At 40.6% G+C, this 24,410-nt stretch overlaps 1 protein-coding gene across 2 annotated transcripts in view; it reads left to right on the top strand.

Annotated features, from left to right (window-relative positions):
* The first annotated feature begins 11,070 nt into the window (after positions 1-11,070).
* CAAP1 (caspase activity and apoptosis inhibitor 1) overlaps positions 11,071-24,410 on the top strand; it is a 53,255-nt gene continuing 39,915 nt past the window's right edge. The window contains exons 1-4 of one of the 2 annotated variants that reach the window (XM_025360671.1): positions 11,071-11,813; positions 16,377-16,577; positions 17,684-17,768; positions 18,981-19,056. In XM_025360671.1, coding sequence (XP_025216456.1) covers positions 11,511-11,813; positions 16,377-16,577; positions 17,684-17,768; positions 18,981-19,056 — 665 coding nt within the window. In that variant the 5' untranslated portion in view covers positions 11,071-11,510. Of the gene's footprint in view, positions 11,968-16,376; positions 16,578-17,683; positions 17,769-18,980; positions 19,057-24,410 lie in introns of both variants that reach the window. The other variant, XM_025360672.1, reaches the window with a different exon arrangement.

Here is a 24,410-nt window from a genome sequence, read left to right on the forward strand (position 1 = left end):
TTTTTTTGAGACGGAGTCTCGCTCTGTCACCCAGGCTGGAGTGCAGTGGCCGGATCTCAGCTCACTGCAAGCTCCACCTCCCGGGTTTACGCCATTCTCCTGCCTCAGCCTCCCGAGTAGCTGGGACTACAGGCGCCCGCCACCTCGCCCGGCTAAGTTTTTGTATTTTTAGTAGAGACGGGGTTTCACTGTGTTAGCCAGGATGGTCTCGATCTCCTGACCTCGTGATCCGCCCATCTCGGCCTCCCAAAGTGCTGGGATTACAGGCCTGAGCCACCGCGCCTGGCCAAGGAGCGGCAGAATGTAAACACTGCTTCCTATTACTGTGCAAGTTTTTTTATATCAACTTTTATTTTACTATTTAATGTTTGTTGTGGAGATTACAAAATATAGCTTAGCAAAAGGAAGCAATCTCACTTCAAGGATATGTTAAATAATATGATATTTTCTTTTTTAGTTAAACTTTCCTATGATTCTATTAATGTTTTTTCTGAATACAAAAGTAATAAACATTTACTGAGTAAAACATACACACACACACCCCAAATAAAAATTGCCTGTAAGGCCACTATCTAGAGAAAACTATTTGTAACATCTTGTGGCATAGTGACTATGTATGTAAATGTGTTTTATTTTATTAAAAAAGCATTGTATCATACATACTCTTTGATAACCTGATTTTTAAACTTATATTTGGTACCAAGAGCTCCACATTAATAAATATAATATTCTATCATATGGATAATACCCATTTCTTACTAACTGGCACTGTTTCCAATTTTCAGCTATCAAGCAAAGATACGACAAATCTCACAAGAGTCTTACTAGTTCCCTAAGAACATTTTATACATGGAATCGGTAGATCAAGATAGTGTACATTTTTTAGACTATTTACATTGCCATCTCACCTCTAGTGGTACAACTCTTGGAATTAATGTACTTCATATTGTATTTGAAACCCCATTGCCTACAAAAGAGTTAAGTTATTATTGTCTCCATTTCATAACTATTACCTTCTTTCTGGCATTAGGTTCCTTTAGATGAGTATGTTACTATTTATATGACTAGCTGAATTTATAACTAAATAGCAATGCAATGAAATTTATTATCTACCTCATAATCTTCTTAAGTGATGGAAGAAGCATAGGTAAAAATGGATTCTTTACAGAGATAATTCTGAGGATAAGAGTGGGAGGTAGGTTCCTTAGCAGTTACCACTTTGTATGTTATGGTTATTTTATTAGGAAATGATAAAATGCATAAAAGACCATTTGTGATGTATCATCCTTCCTGAAAGTCTTAGATAAATTCCAGACTTTTAAAGTGTTATTCAATCTATTTTTTAAAAACTATTCTAATCGCTAATGCATTATTTTCTGTAGAAATTATATGCAGTATAGTTGTGATTATAAATAGTTTTGAAGACTTTAATAGCATTTTTTCATGAGTTTTCCTTCAATTTTTTAATAAAAATATTCATACATAAAAATTTAAAGAGGCTGGGTGCAGTGGCTCACACTTGTAATCCCAGCATTTTGGGAGGCCGAGGTGGAAGCATCGTTTGAACCCAGAGTTCAAGACCAGCCTGGGCAACAGAGCGAGATCGCATCTCTACAAAAAAATTAAAAATTAGCCAGACATGATGTTGCGTGTCTGTAATCCCAGCTACTCAGAAGGCTGAGGTGGGAGGATCACTTGAGCCTGGGAGGTCAGGGTTGCAGTGAGCCATGATAGTGCCACTGCACTGCAGCCTGGGTGTTGACAGAGCAAGACTTTGTCTCAAAACAAACCAAAAAATTGAAAGAAAAGTACAGTGAACATTCATGGACTTGTTAACTAGATTCCACAGTTATTAACATTTTGCCAGATTTGCTTCATCTCCATAGTTTATACTTTCTTTTGAAATTACTTAAATGCTTATCAACTGGATACTTCATTATGCATCTTATAAGAATTAGGGCATTCTTAACATAATTTGTCACCGATAATATCACACTTAAGGAAATTAGTAATTTCATAATATCTAATATCTAATCCATATTTCAAATTTCCTCATTGCTCTAAGAATGCCTTTTATAACTTCTGCTTTAAAAAGATCTAAATTCAAGGTTTGTGTATTGTATCTATTAATAGTTATTTAGTTATATGCTTCTTTGACTTCTTAATCTAGAATAGTCTTTCATATTTTAAAACTATCATTGACTTTTTGAAATTTTTAGGGCACTCCAGCATGTGAAGCACCTCACATTTTGTGTTTGTAAAATATTTTTCTACAAGACTTTGATATTGGTTATCTATTGCTGGTTAATAAATTACTCCAAAACTTGGTGGGTTAAAATAGCACACATTATCTCAAATGTCCTGTGGTTCAGGAATCCTAACACAGCTTAGGTGGATCCTCTTGAGGCTGTAAAGTATCAGCCAAAGCTGGTGTCTCATCAAAAGGCTCCACTGAGGAAGGTTTCATTTTCAAGCTCATATCGTTGGTGTTTAGTTCTTTTGGGGTTGGACTGAGGACCTCAATTCCTAGGTAGCTGTTGGCCAGAGACTGCCCTCTCTGATTTTTGCTATATGGGCCTCCCCAGTGTGGCAAGTTGCTTCATCAAAGCCAACAAGGGGGAGTCTGCTGGCAGGACCAAAGTTGGAATCTTTATAATCTAATCACAGAAGTGACATCTCAACATCAAGGTATTGTATTGGTTGGAAGTTAATCAAGGGGAATGGATTATGCAAGGCAGTGAATACTATTAGGGGAGGGATCACTGGGGCTATCTTGGAGTCGGCCTGCACCACCTATTTCCTATAAATTGAAAGTCGTTTCCATTGAGATTAAAACTGTTTGTAGGGGCCGGGCGCGGTGGCTCAAGCCTGTAATCCCTGCACTTTGGGAGGCCGAGGCGGGCGGATCACGAGGTCAGGAGATCGAGACCATCCTGGCTAACACGGTGAAACCCCGTCTCTACTAAAATACAAAAAATTAGCCGGGCGCGGTGGCGGGCGCCTGTAGTCCCAGCTACTCGGGAGGCTGAGGCAGGAGAATGACGCGAACCCGGGAGGCGGAGCTTGCAGTGAGCCGAGATGGTGCCACTGCACTCCAGCCTGGGCGACAGAGTGAAGACTCTGCCTCAAAAAAAAAAAAAAAAAAAACTGTTTGTAGGAATACTTTACAGGTGATATGTACTTGTTATTTTGACTTGATTATATCATATTTGAGCTTCCTTAAGGGGTAAAATAGTCTTTAGAATAAGGTGGGTAATGGAAGCTGTAAATAGGAGAAAGTTGCCTAAAGCCCTTTTGTAAAGTAGATAGTCTGATGTTGGTCCTAGGCTTAAAATGAGATGTTGGGGCTTAAAACCTGACCTTGGAATTCCTGGACATGTGATAACTCAGAAAAATAAAATGTTCAAATGGCTGTGATCATCAGATTTCAAGGTATATAGCAACATTTACCACAACAGTTTGCAATGATTTAAACCAAGTAACAATGCAAAAAACAACTAGACAGCCTGCATTAATCACTTATTCTTTTCTAGTTGTATATGCATAGTTTATCCTCATTATGAGGTAGGTATTACACAGGTGAAGAAACTGAAAGAAGTCAAATCTGTATAAGTCAGTAGTAACTAAACAATGGAGAAGATAGCAGTATTTAATCAATGATGTTGCCAAAACTGGATATCAATATGAAGAAAAATATCAATTTGTAGTAGCCTCTTTATCAAAATAGCAACTACAGTGGCTACTAGTGCCATATAAGCATGACATGGATCAAAAGAAAGTGGTTTTAAGCCATTGAATGACATTTTTTTCCTTCCTGTGTCCTCAAAGGAACTAATACATTCAATAAATGTTCACTTATTTCTGTATTATTTAAAATTTTCAGTAGTAATAGCAATCAAAGGTGCAGTATAAAATAGTGAAGGAGCACTGACTTTGGCGTTCAGAAGTCATACATTCCAATAGCATTTCCACCACTTAGTAATGAATTAAGGCAAGTTGCTTAACCTTAGCCTTAGTTTAGTCATCTGTACAGTGGGACTTCATATGACAGATGAATAATTGAAGATTCATGTAAAAGCCTAGCAAAATGATGGCCACATAAATGTTTAGCAAGCATTTCTTCCAAAGACACTACAAGGCTACCATGTTCTTTAATAATAATTGCCTTTACAAAAACAAACAAAAGGGGGGAAAAAGTAATTAAGTTTTATTTCTACTGGGGAAAAAATGCCCATGGGGTGGGGGGTAATCCTGAAGGATATTTATAAAGTTGTTTAGAACTCAAAATCCTTACACTTCTTTTAAACTTCTTATAATGCCCCAGGACCCAGCAAGAAATTGTTCTGCTGGACTGTAAAAATCACATATATGCATACTACAACCCTAGCAGTGGTCTCAAGATTTCTTGTAAGACTTCCGTATATCGTATAGTGACAATATCAAACCAGTTTTGAAGACTTCTTACTACTAACAGAGAAATACAGGGAAAGGGTCTCTTTTAGACAGAGTGCATATCGGTTAACTATAGCCACAGTAATAGTGTGCAACAACCAACAACAAAAATAATAGTTTTTATTTAGCTCAGGAGTTTCAAGCTTCGGGTAGTATGGTCCTGGCTGGGCTCATTCATGTTTCTACAGGTTGTCTGAGGACTCACCTCCAGGCTGGGCTTGTCTGGGTAGCTTAGTTGAGGCAGCTGTGCTCTACTTGTTTCTTATCTTCTGGGACCAGTGGGCCACTTTGGGTATATAATTTTCATGATGATGGTGGAAGCACAAGTCAGTCATCCTAATTGCACAAGCTTTTTTGAGACTCCACTTGCTGCACATCTGCTAACATCCATTTGGCCAAAGTAAGTTAGATGGCTGAGCAGAAGGGTAGGGAATTATGTCTCTTGCCTGTAGCAGAAGAGCACTGCCAAATTACATTGCAAGCTGTGGATATAGGGAGAAGTGAAGAACTGGGGTCATTAATGCAATTTGCTACAAGTGTGATAGAAAAAGAAGCTCTGTGTGGGTCCTGAAATTATCAGTTTAGAATTTTGACAAATATTTGCATCCCTAGCTTGTTCCAGGCAATGTATTAGGTGTTGAGACTACAAAAAAATGTATATGCATAGTTCCTGGGAACTAACAGTATACTGGAGAAGAAACTGAGCAAGCGCCTGCAGTAAAGAGTTCTGGACACTCTAGGGAGAACAGTGGGTTACAAAAAAAAGAAGTGGTTAATTTTAGGAGGATTGAGAATGGAAGTGATGTGGAAATGTTTTAAATAAGTTATACTTAAAATGAATCTTAGATGCAGTAAGTATATGTGGGGCTGTTGAACAGGCCTGAAGAGTATATTTCTAGGAAAGGCTGAAGAGAAAAATGCTGTCAGATCATGGAAGGTCTTACATGTACTATTAATTAGGACTTCAGGTTGCAAGCAACAGAAATCAACTCAGATCAGGCAGTGTGCTGTGGCTCATGCCTGTAATCCCAGCAATTTGGGAGGCCAAGGCGGGGGATCATTTGAGGTCAGGAGTTCAAGACCAGCTTGACTGATATGGTGAAACCCTCTAAATTAGCCAGGCATAGTGGTGCACGCCTCTAGTCCCAGCTACTCAGGAGGCTGAGACAGGAGAATGGCTTGAACCCAGGAGGTGGAGGTGGCAGTGAGTCGAGATCATGCCATTGCACTCCAGCCTGGGTAACAGAGTGAGGCTGTCTCAAAAAACAAAAACAAAAACAAAAAACTTAACTCAGATCAGCTTAATGGGGGAAAAAAAAAAGAACTACATTGGCTCACTGATGGAAAATAATAGTATCAGGATTTTTTTTACTTATTTCCGGAAGTGCTTTTGTTGGCCTCATTTTCTGAGAATTGTCACAAGACAGAGAACACGACAACGAGCAGCTAAGAGACAGTTTCCTTACAGTAGACTAATGAAATTAAAAGAGACAGTTTCCTTACAGTAGACAGTTTCCTTACAGTAGACTTAGTGTGAAAGAGCAAATTTCTCACCTAATATCTCTTTATAAAATCCCAGAGAACTGATTGACCCCGGCATTAATGCATGCTTATCCCTGGCAATCATTGTGATCAATGCTCAATGCATTGCTGAAATTGGTGTGTAAGAACCAATCTCTGTCCACCCTCCCATATATACTTGTTCTGGGCAGAAAAGCAGTCTGCATTTGTTTGCAGAGCTTTAAGTCCATAGCAATGTTTAGTGCTGAGCCTCTTAAGCATATTAAGTTGAACCATATGAAGCTGTCAATATTCAACTACATTTTCCTTTTTTTTCTCTCTCTCTCTCTGCTGCTTGAATCAACATTCAACCATTTTAAACCTATAAAAAGCCAGTTTCATATAGTTCAACCTAAAGAGACATCTCTCTAAGTCAGGCTTGTGATGTCTCTATGGCATGTTCCTAGCATAAATCAAAGTCCTCCCCTGTCTTCCATTCAGCAGAACCCCATATAGAAAGCAGTTTGTACCTGTGGTTCCAAAACCCACTTGACTGTAAACTTCTCAGTAGCAGCTAAGTCCCTACAGCTATCTCTCTCTGCCATGCGATGTAAGAGCACTGCAAACCTCCTCCCGACCTCATTTATTAAAAGACTAGTTTCTAGCCATTAATTTTACTCATTCTGTCCCCCATACTGGAGTGCAGTGGTGCATTCACAGCTCACAGCAGCCTCAGTCTCCCCAGGCCTCAGGTAATCCTTCCACCTCAGCTTCCTGAGTAGCTGGGACTACAGGCATGTGCCAGCATGCCTGGCTAATTTTTTTTTTCTTTTTTTTTTTTTTTGTATTTTTTTGTAGAGATGGTGTTTTGCCATGTTGCTCAGGCTGTTCTTGAACTCCTGGGTTCAAGGGATCCACCCAACTCAGCCTCCTAAAGTGCTAGTATTACAGATTGGGCCACTGTATCCAGCCTTTGTCAAATTTTTAATAAGGACAGTGGGATATTTGGAATAAAGAAGCAAATAAGGCCAGGCGCAGTGGCTCACGCCTGTAATCCTAGCACTTTGGGAGGCTCAGGCAGGTAGATCACAAGGTCAGGAGTTCTAGAACAGCTTGGCCAACATGGTGAAACCCCATCTCTACTAAAACTACAAAAATTAGCTGGGCGTGGTGGTGGGTGCCTGTAATCCCGGCTACTCGGGAGGCTGGGGCAGGAGAATCACTTGAATCTGAGGCTGCAGTGAGCTGAGGTCGCACCATTGCACTCCAGCCTAAGCAACAGGGCGAGATTCTGTCTCAAAAAAAAAAGCAGCAGCAAATAAAACAAAGTCCTTGCTTTCAAAGAGCTTACATTCAAGTGGAAGGAGACAGATAAATATATGTGTGGTAGTGTTTAAGGGTGCTGAAGAAAAATGGTAAGAAGAATGCAGAGTGCCATAGTGAGTGAGGACAGAAGCACTTCCTATTGTGTATTTTCTTATTGTTTCCCCTCACTAAAAATATGCTTATGAAGGCCTGCATTTTGTCTATTTTCTCCCCTTCTCTATCGCCAGAGGTAGAACAATGCCTTTGTGTCCTAGAACAAGTGTGTGAGAGGACAAAGACTGTGATTCATCTGCCAAGTTCATAAATACTGTACAGCAATCTAGTGAGGAGTGCCTTGCCTTCTTGGTCCACCTGAAGAAATATGAACACCGTCTGTCAGGTAGCTGTAGAACAAAGTGGAAACCCGGAAGCTTCTCAATTAATTTTATAAGAGAGCAATTTGCAGCCAGAAATTAATAAAGAACTAGCTCTATCCAGGCTACACATAACACTGTAGATCTGTATTAGCTAGCTGAAGCTGCCATAACGAAGTGCCACAAACTGGGTGGCTTAAACAGAATTTATTTTCTCAGTTCTGGAGGCTAAAGGTCCAAGATCAGCATGTCATCAAGGTTGGTTTCTGGTGAGGCTTCTCTTCCCAGCTTGTAGATGGCTACCTTCTCACTGTGTCTTCACATGGCCTTTCCTCTGTGCGTGGTGAGAAGACAGGGCAGTCTGTTCTTTTCTTTAGAGGCGTGGTCTTGCTTTGTTGTTCAGGGTGGAGTACAGTGGCTATTCACAGCTGTGACCTCATTACTAATCAGCATGGGAGGTTTTGTTTTGTTTTTTGAGATGGAGTCTTGCTCTGTTGCTCAGGCTGGAGTGCAGTGGCACCATCTCGGCTCACTGCAACCTCCACCTCCAGAGTTCAAGCAATTTCTGGCTAATTTTTGTATTTTTAGTAGAGATGGGGTTTCACTATGTTGGCCAGGCTGGTCTCGAACTCTTGACCTCAGGGGATCTGCCTGCCTCGGCCTCCCAAAGTGCTATAATTATAGGTGTGAGCCACCATGCCTAGCCTAGCATGGGAGTTTTTACCTGTTCCATTTTGGGCCTGGCCCAGTTCACCCCGCTTAGGCAACCTGGTGGCTTCCACTCCCAGAAGGTCACCATATTGATGACTAAGTGCAGACACCTGATCAGTACAGCACACCACAGCCCGGAATTTCTGGCCTCAAGCAATCCTCCCCAGTTTGCCTCCTGAGTAGCTTGCACTGCAGGCATGCACCACTGTACCAGGCTCTTTTTTTTTTTTTTTTTTTTTTTGAGATGGAGTCTCACTCTGTCACCCAGGCTGGAGTGCAGTGGTGCGATCTCGGTTCATTGCAAGCTCTGCCTCCCGGGTTCACACCATTCTCCTGCCTCAGCCTCCCAAGTAGCTGGGATACAGGTGCCCGCCACCACGCTGGGCTAATTTTGTATTTTTGGTAGAGATGGGGTTTCACCGTGTTGGCCAGGATGGTCTCCATCTCCCTTGTGATCTGCCCGCCTCAGCCTCCCAAAGTGCTGGGATTACAGGTGTGAGCCACCATCACTGGCCCAGGCTGTTCTTTTAATAAGGACACCAGTTAGATTAGGGATCCACCCTTACGACCTCATTTAACCTTAATTACCTCCTTAATGACCCTATCTCCAAATTCAGTCACATTGAGGTTAGGGTTTAGGGATTCAACATATGAATTTTGTGGGTGATGTTATAGAACCATCAGGTTCTATTAACCACTACATGGTACCAGACCAATACATGGAAACAGCAGGAGTTGCAGCAGAGAAATAGTTTAATAATGGTATGGCAGCCAAGGGAGAAGATGGGAGGGAACCTCAAATCACCTCCCCCCGTAAGTTTTGGACAGGGGTTTTTAAGGAAATGTTGGTAGGTAGGGGGCTGAGGAGCTAGGGGTTGCTGATTGGTTAGGGCATGGGGGATGTAATCATAAGAAGGTAGAAAGTGTATTCTTGTGCTGAGTTCGTTTCTTAGAAGGGGTCTTCAGACGGAGTAGCATCAGTGACCCCACTGATATGGTTCCAATGACTGGAGGAGCCCTTTGTCTCATGCTGGTTTAAATAAAATGATACAGACAAAAGTGGAGTGGTTTTAAGGAATGGAGAATTTAATATGCAAGAAATAAGAGGCTCCCTCATACACAGCCAGAGGGAAGAGGGCTCCAAGCCAAAAGAGGGAATCCCGGGTGCAGCAGGCAACAGCCAATTATGAGGCTGGAGGAGGTGGTGACAAATCTGCATATGACCCAGGGAATTGGTTTGACCAGGTATGTCATTCACATAGCCTGCAAAAAAAGTGGCCCTCCCACCCTAGTCTTTTAATATGCAAATGCAGGGTGCCATGATGTTCTACACATGTGGGGGTATGTGGGGATGGTCATATTGCCAGGCATGTGGGGACAAGAAGAAGAGGGGAATCGCTATATTGAGTAAACCAAGTTTCTAATGGCCTGCATTTGCATATCAAAGCTTGCCAGCCCAGCTTTCTTGCTAGACAAGGAACATTTCTGGAGCTGCTTTAAAAGGAAAAAAACTTTCCAAAGACCGCTTTTCCTCTCTATCTACCTAAAATAATTTCTTAACTCCTATAACACCATTGGAGTACAGAATCTGGGAAATATCTCAAAATGGGAAACTTGAGATTTCTTAACTGAGTCAAAGATACTATCTATAAAGCAATAAGCAGCTATAAGGAAGTGGGCTATAGGAAAAGTTTGTTAATGTTTAGCTATGCTTCTACTCAAAACTTATCTTTTGTTAAAAATCTCGCAATTTGGCAGGGCACGGTTGCTCACACCTGTAATACCAGCACTTTGGGAGGCTGAGGAGGGTGGATCACCTGAGGTCGGGAGTTCGAGACCAGCCTGACCAACATGGAGAAACCTTGTCTCTACTAAAAATACAAACTTAGCCTGCCGTGGTGGCGCATGGCTGTAGTCCCAGCTACTTAGGAGGCTGAGGCAGGAGAATCGCTTGAACACGGGAGGCGGAGGTTACTGTGAGCTGGGATCGCGCATTGTACTCCAGCCTGGGCAACAAGAGTGAAACTCAGTCTCAAAAAAAAAAAATTATAGCAATTTAGTTTTATTAAAATTATGACGATGGTTTCAGGGACACAATTCATAACAGGTTTATAAATGTAACATGTTATTAATTTTATGTATTTTTCCCATCTGTGAACACAACACTCTCAATCCTTTCAGATATGACTCTTAATGAGTGTGATACTTAATGGAACCCCTGGGAACACACTGGGCTGAGTCCCAGCATTTACCTTAGAAGACCAATTTAAGAGTGGGGCCTGGGGCTCGACAGTTTTCCTAGGGCTGGAAGTATTCCTAGTTATTAACCCTAGGCTGGTTTGTTTTAGGCACTTAAGTAGTTGCTGAATGACTGAGACAAATAGGAGACAAAGTGAAGGGAAGCTTCTTTAATTGCTTCTTACCCCAGGGAAAGGCACAGAATTACTACCACTCAGCTAGTTTTGCCCCAGGCTCTACGTTTTTCCCTCAGTGGCTAAAGGCCCCTGCTGAAACGGCAAAGACCTTGGTTCACTTTTTAAGTGTTCTAGCTCCCTTTCCTCAAAATCTGCCTTCTGTTTAGATTACATCCACTCATAAAATCTCATAAAGCTTTGACCCATTTTCAATTTTAAAAATGAACTCAAGCTCTTTACTTGTCCATGTTAGACTCTACGCAAGAAATACATAATTTGCCCAGGTAATGACGAAAAGGAGATGCAACAACTTTTCCCTAGGTTCTCTTTATTGTTACAGCGTTGTTAATATCTTAAGATTTGGAGGTAAACGGAAATGGAGAATCAACAACTATACTTCAACCTTACTGTAAATTGACAAACACTAACACTAAAAAGTTTCGAAGGTAAAAGGACGTAAGTTCCACCTTCTATGCTTTGTGGAGGTATAAAAACAAAACAAAACAAAACAAAAACTGACTAGACAGGCTACCCGCTACACACTCCAACCGACCTCAGCAACCGGAGGAGGAAGCGCAACTGATTCTAGCAACCCCTCCGCCACCCTGGCCCATAACGCTTCACCACGTTCTGTGTCACGGACGGAAGTGACGCATAACCTGCGACGCCAGTGCCTGCCGCCCACTGCCGCGGGAGTCGGGTTTCGGTCACACCAGGCAGCGGACTTTCCTCCGATGGTTGCAGCAGAGGGATCATGACGGGGAAAAAGTCCTCCCGGGAGAAACGGCGCAAACGTAGCAGTCAGGAGGCTGCTGCGGCGCTCGCGGCCCCGGACATCGTACCCGCCTTGGCCAGCGGCGGCAGTGGAAGCACTAGCGGCTGCGGGAGCGTCGGGGGCTGCGGGAGCGTCAGCTGCTGTGGGAACGCCAGCTTTAGTGGAAGTGTCACCGGCGGTGGGAGCGGCGGCAGCTGCTGGGGCGGGAGCAGCGTGGAGCGTAGTGAGCGCCGGAAGCGGAGGAGTACCGACTCTTCCAGCGTCTCGGGCTCCCTGCAGCAGGTGCGTGCGCGCCCCTCTGGCCGCTTCCCGGAGCTGCTGCTTTTTCGGAAGAAGTCGGGCTACCAGAGGGATGGGGCGCCGGCTGGAGCTCACTGCTAGCGCGGCGATCCCAAGGTCGTCCGTGCTTGAGGTTCATGTTCCTACCTAAGTCCTGGTGAGCCCCACACTCCCATCCGTGTCTTGAATCTTGAACGTCAGGTTTCTGGATTTCCTGATCATCTTTTTTTTTTTTTTAATACTCTTGGCTCCTTCCACTCCTATGGTTTCAGTCTCCCAGAAGAATATGAGTTGGAAGCTAGCCTTCATTTCCCTTGCAAGCCAAACAGTTCTCCCTTCGTCTTCATCTTTTCATAGATGTGGTTTACTCCACATTACTGATGAGAAAATTGAGGCCCGAGGAAGTTAAGAAACTTTACCCACAGTCACAGAGTTTGTTAATAGCTCCTAGGTTTGAATCCAAATATCTGACTACAAAGGCCATGTTCTTTATACGCCACCAATCTATCAAGAGAACGCCGTTTTAAAAAAGTTCGTAATTTGTTTCAAAACAATGTAATTTAAATTCATTCAATGCAGAAATAAAGGGAAAGCGTTAAGTCCTTCTTGCCCCTCCATTAATATTTTGATACGCGGCCTCTTTTAATCACTCCTCGTCAGATATGTGTATTTAAGTTGCTACATTTAAGCTGTGTTGTGTTATTCCCGCTGTTGAGTACCTGCATTGTTGTGATAGGCTTCATATATACGTGGTTTGTTATTTTTAGTGACTGCCTGGTATTTTATTATTTTTTTTGGTATTTAGGTTTGCAGGTTTTTTTTGTATTGTGACTACGAACACCTTTATGTATATATCTTATACAAGAGTTATGTTGGGAGAGAGTGTCAGCACTGAAGTTCCTGGGTCAAAGTTTGTGCTGTTAAAAACTTGGTGAATGCCGCCAAATGCTTTCCAAATGAGACTTTACAGATTTATAGTGCAAACAGTACATATATAAGAATACCTATTTCTGAAATTCTTAACTAGCTTTTGATAACCATTTTTTTTTTAAAAAAATGCCAGACTAATGGGTCAAATTAATATTGTGTTTGTTTTAATTTTTATTTTCCTGATTAGTGAGATTGAACATTTTAATATTTTTATTTGCCATTTGATTCCTTCTCGTGTAATTTTCTGTACATATATCCTCTGCTCATTTTTCTCTTTCGTAGAGTACAGTTTCTCTTTATGTAGAGATTTTATCAGGTGGTTTTCTGGTATTCTGTTGAGATGATCACGTACTTTTTCTCCTTTAATCAGATACTGTAATTTATTGATAAGTTAGTTGATGTTGAACAGTCTTTGGAGTCTTGGGACAAGTTCTGTTTGGTTTGTTGTACTTGGCTGGAAATCAGTGTTTTTACTTTTATGTATGTGTTTCTAAATTAGATCAGTCTGTAGTTTTTATTTTTGTAATGGATTGAATTAGGAAGCTTTGTGTTTTTTTGGTGTGTTCTAGAATGGTTTGTATTTTCTTCTCAAATATTTGTCAGAAGTATCTGGGTCTAGTGGAGATTTTTAGGGTGATTTTTTAAAACAGTCTTTAAAAAATTATTTAATATAGATCTATTCAGTTTTCCCACCCCTTCTAGATTCAGTGTTGCATATCACCATTCTTATTTTAAATAGTTTCCTTTTTTTTTTTTTTTTTTTTGAGGTGGAGTCTCACTGTGTCGCCTAGGCTGGAGTGCAGTGAGAGGCACCATCTCAGCCCACTGCAACCTCTGCCTCCCGGGTTCAGGTAATTCTCCTGGCTTAGCCTCCTGAGTAGCTGGGATTACATGTACCCGCCACCATGGCCAGCTAATTTTTGTATTTTTAACAGAGGTGGGGTTTCACCATGTTGGCCAGGCTGGTCTTGAACTCCTGACCTCAGGTGATCCACCCATCTCAGCCTCCCAGAGTGCTGGGATTACAGGCGTGAGCCACCGCGCCTGGCCAGTTTCCCTAGTTCTAACACTCCGTTGTAATGGGGAGACCAACAACATTGGTCAGTTGAATATTGAAAACATTTGCGTACAGAACTAAACCCATTTTCTAATGAAAAATTAATGTATTTTTGAAGAAAAGGTCATTGCATATTAGGCTTGTAGATAACATTTCAAACTTTAGAGAGTGCCATTATATCTGTTGTGTATTGAGTTCCTTATTTTATTTTTTTAATTTTTGTTTTTATTTTTATTTTTTGAGACGGAGTCTTGCTCTGTCGCCCAGGCTGGAGTGCAGTGGCGCTCTCAGCTCACTGTAAGTGCCGCCTCTCCGGTTCACGCCATTCTCCTGCCTCAGCCTCCCGAGTAGCTGGGACTACAGACGCCCGCCACCGCGCCCAGCTAATGTTTCTGTATTTTTAGTGGAGACGGGGTTTCACCGTGTTAGCTAGGATGGTCTAGATCTCCTGACCTGGTGATCTGCCCGCTTCGGCCTCTCAAAGTGCTGGGATTACAGGCATGAGCCACCTTGCCCCGCTGAGTTCCCTATTTTTGGGGGAAGAACTTTATTGAAATATAGTTGACATACCATACAATTCACCCATTTCACATGTACAGTTAAGTGATTTTGCATATATTCATAGAGTTGTACAACCATCACTACAGTCAATTTTTTTGTTTTTGTTTTTGTTTTTGTTTTTTTGAGATAGAGTTTCCCTCTTGTTTCCCAGGCTGGAGTACAGTGGTGCCATCTCGGCTCACTGCAATCTCAGACTGCTGGGTTCAAGCAGTTCTCCTGCCTCAGCCTCCCAAGTGGCTGGGATTACAGGCACCCGCCACCTGCCCGGCTAATTTTTCTGTTTTTATTAGAGACGGGGTTTCACCATGTTGGCCAGGCTGGTCTTGAACTCCTGACCTCAGGTGATCTGCTCACCTCGGCCTCCCAAAGTGCTGGGATTACAGGCTGAGTCACTGTGCCCTGCCTAGTCAGTTTTAAAATATTTTCATCACTCCAGAAAGCAACCTTATGTGTAACTTTTAGCTTATATAATATGTGGTGTTTTGTGTCTGGCATCTTTTACTTAGCATAATGTTTTCAAGATTCATCCATGTTGTAGCACATAGGGTTCATTCCTTTGTATCACAGATTCATGCCTTTTTATGACTGCTATATCACATTTTGTTTTGTTTTTGTATAGCTGTACATATGTACCACATATGTGTAGGTACCGCTATACAACATGTCATTTTTCCATTTATCACTTGATGGACATTTGTGTTGTTTTGCTTTTTGGCTATTATGAGTCATGCTGTTAAGAACAAGTAAGTTTTTGTGTAGACATATCATTACATTTCTCTTGGGTATATATCTAGGAATGAAAATGCTGGGTCATACGGTAACTTTTTGAGGTACTGCCAAATTAGCTTCCAAAGTAGCTGCACAATTTTATATTCCTGCTAACAGTGTGTGAGGATTCCAGTTTCTCTACATTATTTCATTGTAAGCTGTTAGAACAAGTGCTGATTCTTTTACTTTTTCAGTCTAATTATCATAGTGTTCTTTAAAATTGACCTATTTTAAAACTGCTTTGTAAACAACTATCTGACCTCTGTGGTCAGGGAAGATTTTCCAGAGGAGGTGACTGTTGAATTGTCCGAAGTATCTGAATTTGTTAATCTTGTGAATATAGTGTGATAGAGAAAGGAAAGAAGAAAGACTGTCATAGGAAAATGGTACGCCAAAGCCCTGCCTGTATGAGGTGAAGGAAGGAGAATAGGTTACAGTCGAGTAATTCAAAGAAGATTGTGTTCTAAACACAAAGAATGAGCATGAAGGTCAGGTAGGCCATATTACCTTAAGAGCAATGGGAATTCGTTGAAGGGTTTGAAACAAGAAGGATGAGTACATATACATTTTATAAAATCCATTCTGCTAACAGTGTCCAAAACAAAGAGACCTCAGATTAGATGCAGGGAGTCCCATTCAATGGCTATTGGTATAACGTAGGCAAAAAATTTTGGTAGTTTGGAACAAAACTACGGCAGTAGATTTGAAGAGACTGGATAGAGTAGGGAGACAGAAAGTAAAATGGACAGAAATATCTTAAATTACTGAAATTACTTGGTTACTTTGACTATGATTATGTAAGTTTTAAAAATGATGATAGCTCCTGGTAAGTATGTTACTTTTCTGTATATTTGTGATTTGTGACATTTTTACTTCAATTTATTTATATGAATTTAAGTACAATGATTATGCATACATAGAGCTTTTGGGTGAATGGCCTTTTAGGGGAAAATCCTAATTCTTCAAAAGTCTAAAACTTTAAGAAATTATTCAATATTTAGTATACTTTTGTTTGTGTATCCTAAGTATCTCTTCCCTTTATAGCTACTCCTTGAGTTAATTGCAGTATGGAGAGGAAAATCAAAGAATATTAAACAAATATTCTCTCCTATGGTTTTAGAGAAATGTGCAAAGAATTTGGGAATTTTTGATGAAGAAGAATTTATTAAATGAAAATGTATGATGGCATGTACATATTCTTTATATTTTAAATAGTATTGTTTAATGGTTCTTTATTCTTTTAACTTTAGGAAACCAAATATATTTTGCCAACTTTGGAAAAAGAATTATTCTTGGCAGAGCACAGTGACCTTGAAGAAGGTGGACTGGACCTGACTGTGTCATTGAAACCAGTTAGTTTCTATATATCAGACAAAAAAGAAATGCTTCAGCAGTGCTTCTGTATTATAGGAGAGAAGAAGTTACAGAAGATGCTTCCTGATGTGTTAAAGGTACTTCATTACACATCACACTAGATACATACATAGAAATACAACGTTCTTTGTCACAATTGTTTGTTTTACTTAATGCGTTTTTTTGTTTGTTTTTTTTTGAGACAGAGTCTTGCTCTGTCGCCCAGGCTGGAGTGCAGTGGCGTGATCTCGGCCCACTGCAATCTCTGCCTCCCGGGTTCAAGCAATTCTCTTGCCTCAGCCTCCTGAGTAGCTGGGATTACAGGCACGCACCACCACGCCCAGCTAATTTTTGGATTTTTAATGGAGACGGGGTTTCACCATGTTGGCCAGGCTGGTCTTGAACTCCTGACCTCGTGATCCTCCCACCTTGGCCTCCCAAAGTGTTGGGATTACAGGTGTGAGCCATCGTGCCTGGCCTTAATGCAGTTTTTAATTGGATGTTTGCATCTAAAACAAGCTACTTGAAAAGATTTTGTAAAATAAACAACCATAAACAGCCTTGTATATTTAAAAATTTGCCAAGATAAAATGTTTAGGCAAGAAATTTATTGACCCTGTGGAGATAATTCTGTTAAATGCAGGGAATGATGGTAACTAAATTGGACATATAATCTTTCTGGTGCTTTAAGAAATAATGTCACAATATGCTGCTGTGTAACAACAAACAGTAATGGTTAATAATAGTTTATATTTCATTAGATTCACAAGTGTTTTTATTTGATTATTTTTGAAAATTATTTAGGGAAATATTTGTTGTTCTAGTTTTACAATTGTAGAAATTGACCTTGGACACTCAAGCCCGAGATCATATATCTAAAGATACAAGACTTTAATATTTTAAACCTTTAGAATAATTACTTAACGTAAATAGATTGCTTAAGAATAGCTGGGAAACTGTCTCACTCTTTAGTTTGTTCTTTGATAATAAATACAGCTTTATGCATTCCCATCGAATCTACAGTGTTCACATATTAACTGGCAGTTTTTCAGATTTCATCCCAGGAGAAGATGTGAATCTACTTGAGGCTTTAATTTATTTTATTGTAAGATTTTGCTAACTTAAATTTTTATGATTGAAATTTTCCAGTTTACATTGGGGCTGTGTTACATAAATGCATTTTTTAAAATGTCATTTCCTTTAGAACTGTTCAATAGAAGAAATTAAAAAACTATGCCAGGAACAGTTAGAGCTCCTGTCTGAAAAAAAAATTTTGAAGATTCTTGAGGGTAAGAATACATATTTTTACATTCTGGCAACTTATTAATTAATACTGTATTCAGCATAAATCCTGAGGTATTCTTTCTCCTACTTGGATATTTAATTTCGTTATCATTGAAGAGTATTTTTACTTCTGTTTGTACTAAAAAATATAGTTTACATATCAGAAAAGCATTTCAAGAATAGACAATATATCATTTTTCCAAATAAAGTATATATAGGTAAGAGTATAATAAAATGAAATTTTAAAAAGTACCAAAAATCTGTAAAAAAATTAATTATTGGAAAGGCAAAGAATTTCCCTTAAAATCTTTTTAGTTTTCTGCTTTAGATTTTTTATAGTGTTTAGTTACTTATTGCATACTGTTTACTCTCTAGTAAGACCCAGATGTAGAGTTAGAATACTTCCATGCAATTTACCAATATTTGTTTGTCTGCCTGTAGTATGACTACTCTTTGTGATACTTACACCTCTAGAATTTTGGATTTTCAGGCATGTTTTTTTTCCTTTTGGAACTTTGCAAGGATTTTAGCTTTAACATGACAGAAGAAGAAACAAAAATTGGAGCCTTTTAGTTTCCAGAGAGATTGCTTCATTTTTAAATGTAAAATTGATGGCATTTTGTAACTCTGGAAATAGATACATATTTATGTATGTAGTGTGTAAGTGTATATACACATTTTCTTGTCTGTATACATTTATATAATAGGTAAAAAGAAGGCAATGAGGCCGGGCGCGATGGCTTACGCCTGTAATCCCAGCACTTTGGGAGGCTGAGGCGGGCGGATCACAAGGTCAGGAGTTTGAGACCAGCCTGGCCAACATAGTGAAACCCCGTCTCTACTAAAAATATAAAAATTAGCCGGGTGTGGTGGCGGGCGCCTGTAGTCCCAGCTACTCGGGAGGCTGAGGCAGGAGAATTGCTTGAACCCAGGAGGTGGAATTCGCAGTGAGCCGAGGTCGCGCCACTGCACACCAGCCCTGGTGACAGTGCAAGACTCCGTCTTAAAAAACAAAACAAAAAAAAAGATGTCAATGAGAAATACCTAAGGCATTGAAAAAAATTATTTTAAATACAAGCAATTAAAAATTTAAATTTTGACCCAGTATAAAGTTCTTTAATCTGCATAACTTTTAAAGATTATACTTTTTAATGTAATGATTACATCATTTTAACGTTTTTATAAGTGTGCTTTCAATAGTTTCTTTCATTTATAAGGTGACAATGGAATGGATTCTGATATGGAAGAGGAAGCAGATGATGGTTCTAAGATGGGATGTGATTTAGTCAGTCAGTAAGTTTAAAAACTTTCATTTTTATTTCAAAATGTCTTTGTTACTCCTTTGGTGATTTCTTATGTCAAAGCTGTGATTGTTTTTCTGTGTTTTATTTATAAAATCATTCAGTGGTATAGAAAGATTTGTATATATGAGGATGGAGTGAACTACTTTCAGGATTAAGATGGTTTTTAAAAACTACTCCACATAGATATAGAACAATAGCAGTGCCAACCTAAAGCAGAATCACTCTTACTTGGATTTTGAATATACTCTTCATGATCCTCAGTATTTATTTATTAAGCACTTACTCTACCAGGTACTATATTAAACAGCATAGAACACTTGATCTCATGAAATTCATCTATGTATCTATTAATATTAGTCAATAATAGCCTCATTTCACAGATGAGATAGTTATGTTCATGTAAGTCTACATATTTTACCTATAAATATGTATTATTTGATTATTGGGATGATTAAAAAAATACCCATTTTGGGGTGCTGACTAATCAAGAAGCTACATGCTAATTATTAGTTTTTTCTTCATTAGTGCACATCAAACTTTCATCTTTTAATTTGAGCATCTATTGATGCTATTTGCTTAAAATAATTATTTTGGTAGTTTCCAAAGAATGACTTGTTCTTTGCAAAGCTTAGCATTTTTCCTGAAGAATATAAAAGACTTGTGCTAGATCAGAAAAAGATAAAGTATAAAAGAAAAAGAAATACTTGTGTCACAGGCAGTAATACACATAAGAAGAGGTTACCAGGGGCAGTAGCATAGAGAAGTACATAGTTAACCAGAAATGCAGAATTTTTTTCATTTCTAAAAGAATGCTATTGGGCAGGAGTATTATAGGGTAATTTATATGAAAACATAGAGTAAGCCGGACATGGTGGCTCATGCCTGTAATCCCAGCACTTTGGGAGGCTGAGGCAGGCAAATCACTTGAGGTCGGGAGTTGAAGACCAGCTTGGCCAAGATGGTGAAACCCCGTCTCTAATAAAATACAAAAAAATTAGCTGGGCATGGTGGCACGCGCCTGTAATCCCAGCTACTCTGGAGGCTGAGGCAGAGAATTGCTTAAAAACCTGGAGGGGCGGAGGTTACAGTGAGCTGAGATCGTGCCACTGCACTCCAGCCTGGGCAACAGAGCGAGACTCCGTCTCAAAAAAAAAAAAAAGAAAACATAGAGTAGAAAGTGTACACATTTTTAACATCTTACTGTTGGCGTTCCTACAAAATACTTAGCTTTAAATCATTTATATAGTATACTAATGTAGTTCAGCTAGTTTAAGCATTTACAAGGCCTGTTAACTTTTTAATATTTTAAAGTTCCTTAAATTATCTAAATTAATCACTTTGTTTTTAAAAAAATTTCTTTCCCCCAATCCCCACATTGATCAACATTTTGTTTCTTGATGCTACTTATAGAGAATCCTAAATTGAGCTTCTGCTTGATTATATTTATTTTCCCTCTTTAAAAATCTATTATTTTTTTCCAGTTTTTGAGGTGCCATTAGGCTTAAGTGCTTTACTTCTTCATACCTGGGCATTAGTGTTATGTTTTCAACTGTTAGAAGCCATTTAATGGTGTATTAGTTTGTTTTCATGTTGCTGATAAAGACATACCCAAGACGGGGTAATATATAAAGAAAAAGAGATTTAATGGACTCATAGTTCCACGTGGCTGGGGATGCCTCATAATCATGGTGGAAGGTGAAAGGTGCTTCATACATGGTGGCGGCAAGAGAGAATGAGGGAACCACTGTGAAAGATCTAATGGTTGTAAAACCACCCCCATGATTCAGTTATCTCCCACTGGTTCCCTTCCACAACATGTAAGAATTTTGGGAGCTATAATTCCAGATGAGATTTGGGTGGAGACACAGCCAAACCATATAATTCTGCCCCGGCCCCTCCCAGATCTCGTGTCCTCACATTTGAAAACCAATCATGCCTTTCCAACATTCCCCCAAAGTCTTAACTCATTTCAGCATTAACTCAAAAGTCTACAGTCCAAAGGCTCATCTGAAACAAGGCAAGTCCCTTCCGCCTATGAACCTGTAAAATCAAAAGCAAGTTAGTTACTTCCTAAATATAATGGGGATACAGGCATTGGGTAAATACACCCTTTCCAAATGGGATAAATTGGCCAAATTGAAGGGGCTACAGGCCCCATGCAAGTCTGAAATCCAGCAAGACAGTCAAATCTTAAAAGCTCCAAAATGATCTCTTTTGACTACATGTCTCATATCCAGGTCACACTGATGCAAATGGTAGGTTTCCATGGTCTTGGGAAGCTACGCCCTTGTGGCTTTGCAGGGTACGGTCTACCTCCTAACTGCTTTCACATGCTGGTGTTGAGTGTCTGAGGTTTTTCCAGGTGCACAGTGCAGGTTGTCAGTGAATATACCATCGCGAGATTTGGAGGATGGTGGCCCTCTTCTCCCAGCTCCACTAGGCAGTGCCCCAATGAGGACTCTGTGTAAGGCTTCAACCCCACATTTCCCTTCTGCACTGCCCTAGCAGAGGTTCTCTATAAGAGCCCTGCCCCTGCATCTAACTTCTGCCTGGACTTCTAGTTGTTTCCATACATCCTCTGAAATCTATATGGAGGTTCCCAAACCTCCTGCAGGTGCACATTTCTTGACTTCTGTGCACCTGCAGGCTCAACACCACATGGAAGCTGCCAAGGCTTGGGGCTTGCGCCCTCTGAAGCACCAAGTCCCCAAGCCTGGCCCGTGAAACTATTTTTCCCTCCTAAGCCTCCAGGCCTGTGATGGGAGGGGCTACTGTGAAGACCTCTGACATTTTCCTCATTGTCTTGGCGATTAACACTCGGCTGCTTGTTACTTATGCAAATTTCTGCAGCCGGCTTGATTTTCTCCTCTGAAAATGGGTTTGTCTTTGGCTTTGGAGGCTGCAAATTTTCTGAACTTTTATGCTCTGTTTCCCTTTTAAAACCAAATCCTTTTAATAACACCCACATACGTCTTGAATACTTTGCTGCTTAGAAATTTCTTCCACTGGATACCCTAAATCATCTCCCTCAAGTTCAAAGTTCCACAAATCTCTAGCTCAAGGACAAAATGCTGCCAGTCTGCTAAAATATAGCAAGAGTCACCTTTACCCCAGCTCCCAACAAGTTTCTCATCTCCATCTGAAACCACCACACCCTGGATTTCCTTGTCCATATCATTATCGGCATTTGGTCAAAGCCATTCAACAAGTCTCTAGGAAGTTCCAGACTTTCCCACATTTTCCTGTCTTCTGGCCCTCCAAACTGTTCTAACCTCTGCCTGTTACCCAGTTCCACATTTTTGTGTATCTGTAAAGCAGTACCCCACTCTTCTGGTACCAATTTACTGTATTAGTCTGTTTTCACACTGCTAATAAAGACATACCTGAGACTAGTTAATTTATAAGGAAAAAGAGGTTTACTGGGCTCACAGTTCCATATGGCTGGGGAGGCCTCACAGTCATGGTGGAAGGCAAAAGGCACTTCTTATATGGCGGCAGCAAGAGAGAATGAGGGAACCAAGTGAAAGGGGTTTCCCCTTATAAAACCATCAGATCTTGTGAGACTTACTCACTATCACCAGAACAGTATGGGAGAAACTGCCCCCATGATTCAGTTGTCTCCCACCAGTTTCCTCCTACAATATGTGGGAATTACGGGAACTACAATTCAAGATAAAACTTGGGTGAGGACATAGCCAAACTATACCAAGTGGAGATAGCCAATTATAGTAGCTATTTAACTTTTTTAAACGATTACAGCAATGGCTGTGCATGGTGGTTCACACCTGTGATCCCAGCACTTTGTGAGAACAGGTTGAGAGGATCACTTGAGGCTAGGAGTTTGAGACCAGCCTGGGCAACATAGTGAGACCCTGTCTCTACAAAAAATTAAATTAGATGGGGTCTTGCTATGTTACCCAGGTTGATGTTGAACTCCTGGCCTCAAGCTGTCCTCCCACCTCAGCATCCCAAAGCATGGGTGGCTCCATTTTGATTTTTAGTCAAGGTTTTTTCTAAAGTTATGGAATAGGATTTAAGGTTTAAAGATGACAGAGAGGGCTTGGCACACTTGCTTATGCCTGTAGTCCCAGCACTTTGGGAGACCAAGGTGGGTGGATGACTTGAGGTCAGGAGTTTGAGACCAGCCTGGCCAACGTGATGAAACCCGGTCTCCACTAAAAATACAAAAATTAGCCAGGCCTGGTGATGCACACCTGTAATCCCAGCTACTTGGTAGGCTGAGGCAGGAGAGTCACTTGAACCCGGGAAATGGAGGCTGCAGAGAGCCAAGATCCCCCCCCACTGCATTCCTGGGTGACAGAGCAAAACTCCCATCTCAAAAATAAAGAAAGATGACAGGTTTTCACAACTTCTCCTGTTCTGCTGACCCACTGTGACTCTACAAGGCTGGTGCCGTCTCTAGCTTACTGAACTCTAGGTGAAGGAAAAGGGGACTAAGTAAGGAGGTTGCTATATGGTGGCTCCTACAAAGCAGACTGCACATTAACTGGTGGCAAAGCACCCAGGAAGCAACTGACTGCAAAGCCTGCATACGAGAGTGCACCCTTTCCTGGAGTGGTGAAGAAACCTCATTGTTATAGGCCTGGTACTATGGCCCTCCATGAAATCAGTTGTTTCTGGAAGTCTGCTGAACTTCTGAATCACAAACTTCCCTTCCACAGTCTGGCTTGAGAAATTGCTCAGGACTTCAAATCAGACCAGTGTTTGCAGAGCACAACAGCTATTGGTGCTTTGCAGGAGGCAAGTGAGGCCTATCTGGTTGACCTTTTTGAAGACACCAACCTGTGTGCTATCCATGCCAAATGTATAACAATTATGCCAAAAGATACCCAGTCAGCATGGAGAACGTCCTTTTAAGAAGCCACTGTGATGGGAAACATTTCATTATCTAAAAGAGAACCCCCCCACAATTTTTTTCCTGTTATTGGTAGTTTTGAGCTTAGATTTTTTTTGCCATAGAGTCAAAAGGTACCTGTATTAGTCAGGGTTCTCTGGAGGGACAGAACTAATAGGATATATGTATGTGTGAAAGGGAGTTTATTAAGGAGAATTGAGTCACATGATGACAAGGTAAAGTCCCATGATAGACTATCTGCAGGTTGAGGAGCATGGAAGCCAATGGTGGATCAGTCCAAGTCCCAAAACCTCAAAAGTAGGGAAGCCGACAGTGTAGCCCTCAGTCTGTGGCCAAAGGCCGAGAGCCCCTGGCAAACACTGGCATAAGTCCAAGAATCCAAAAACTGAAGAACCTGGAGTCTGATGTTCAAGGGCATCCAGCACGGGAGAAAGATGAAGGCCGGAAGACTCAGCAAGTCTACTCTT

This window comes from Theropithecus gelada, chromosome 15 (genome assembly GCF_003255815.1).
Source record: "Theropithecus gelada isolate Dixy chromosome 15, Tgel_1.0, whole genome shotgun sequence".
Taxonomy (NCBI): Eukaryota; Metazoa; Chordata; class Mammalia; order Primates; family Cercopithecidae; genus Theropithecus; species Theropithecus gelada.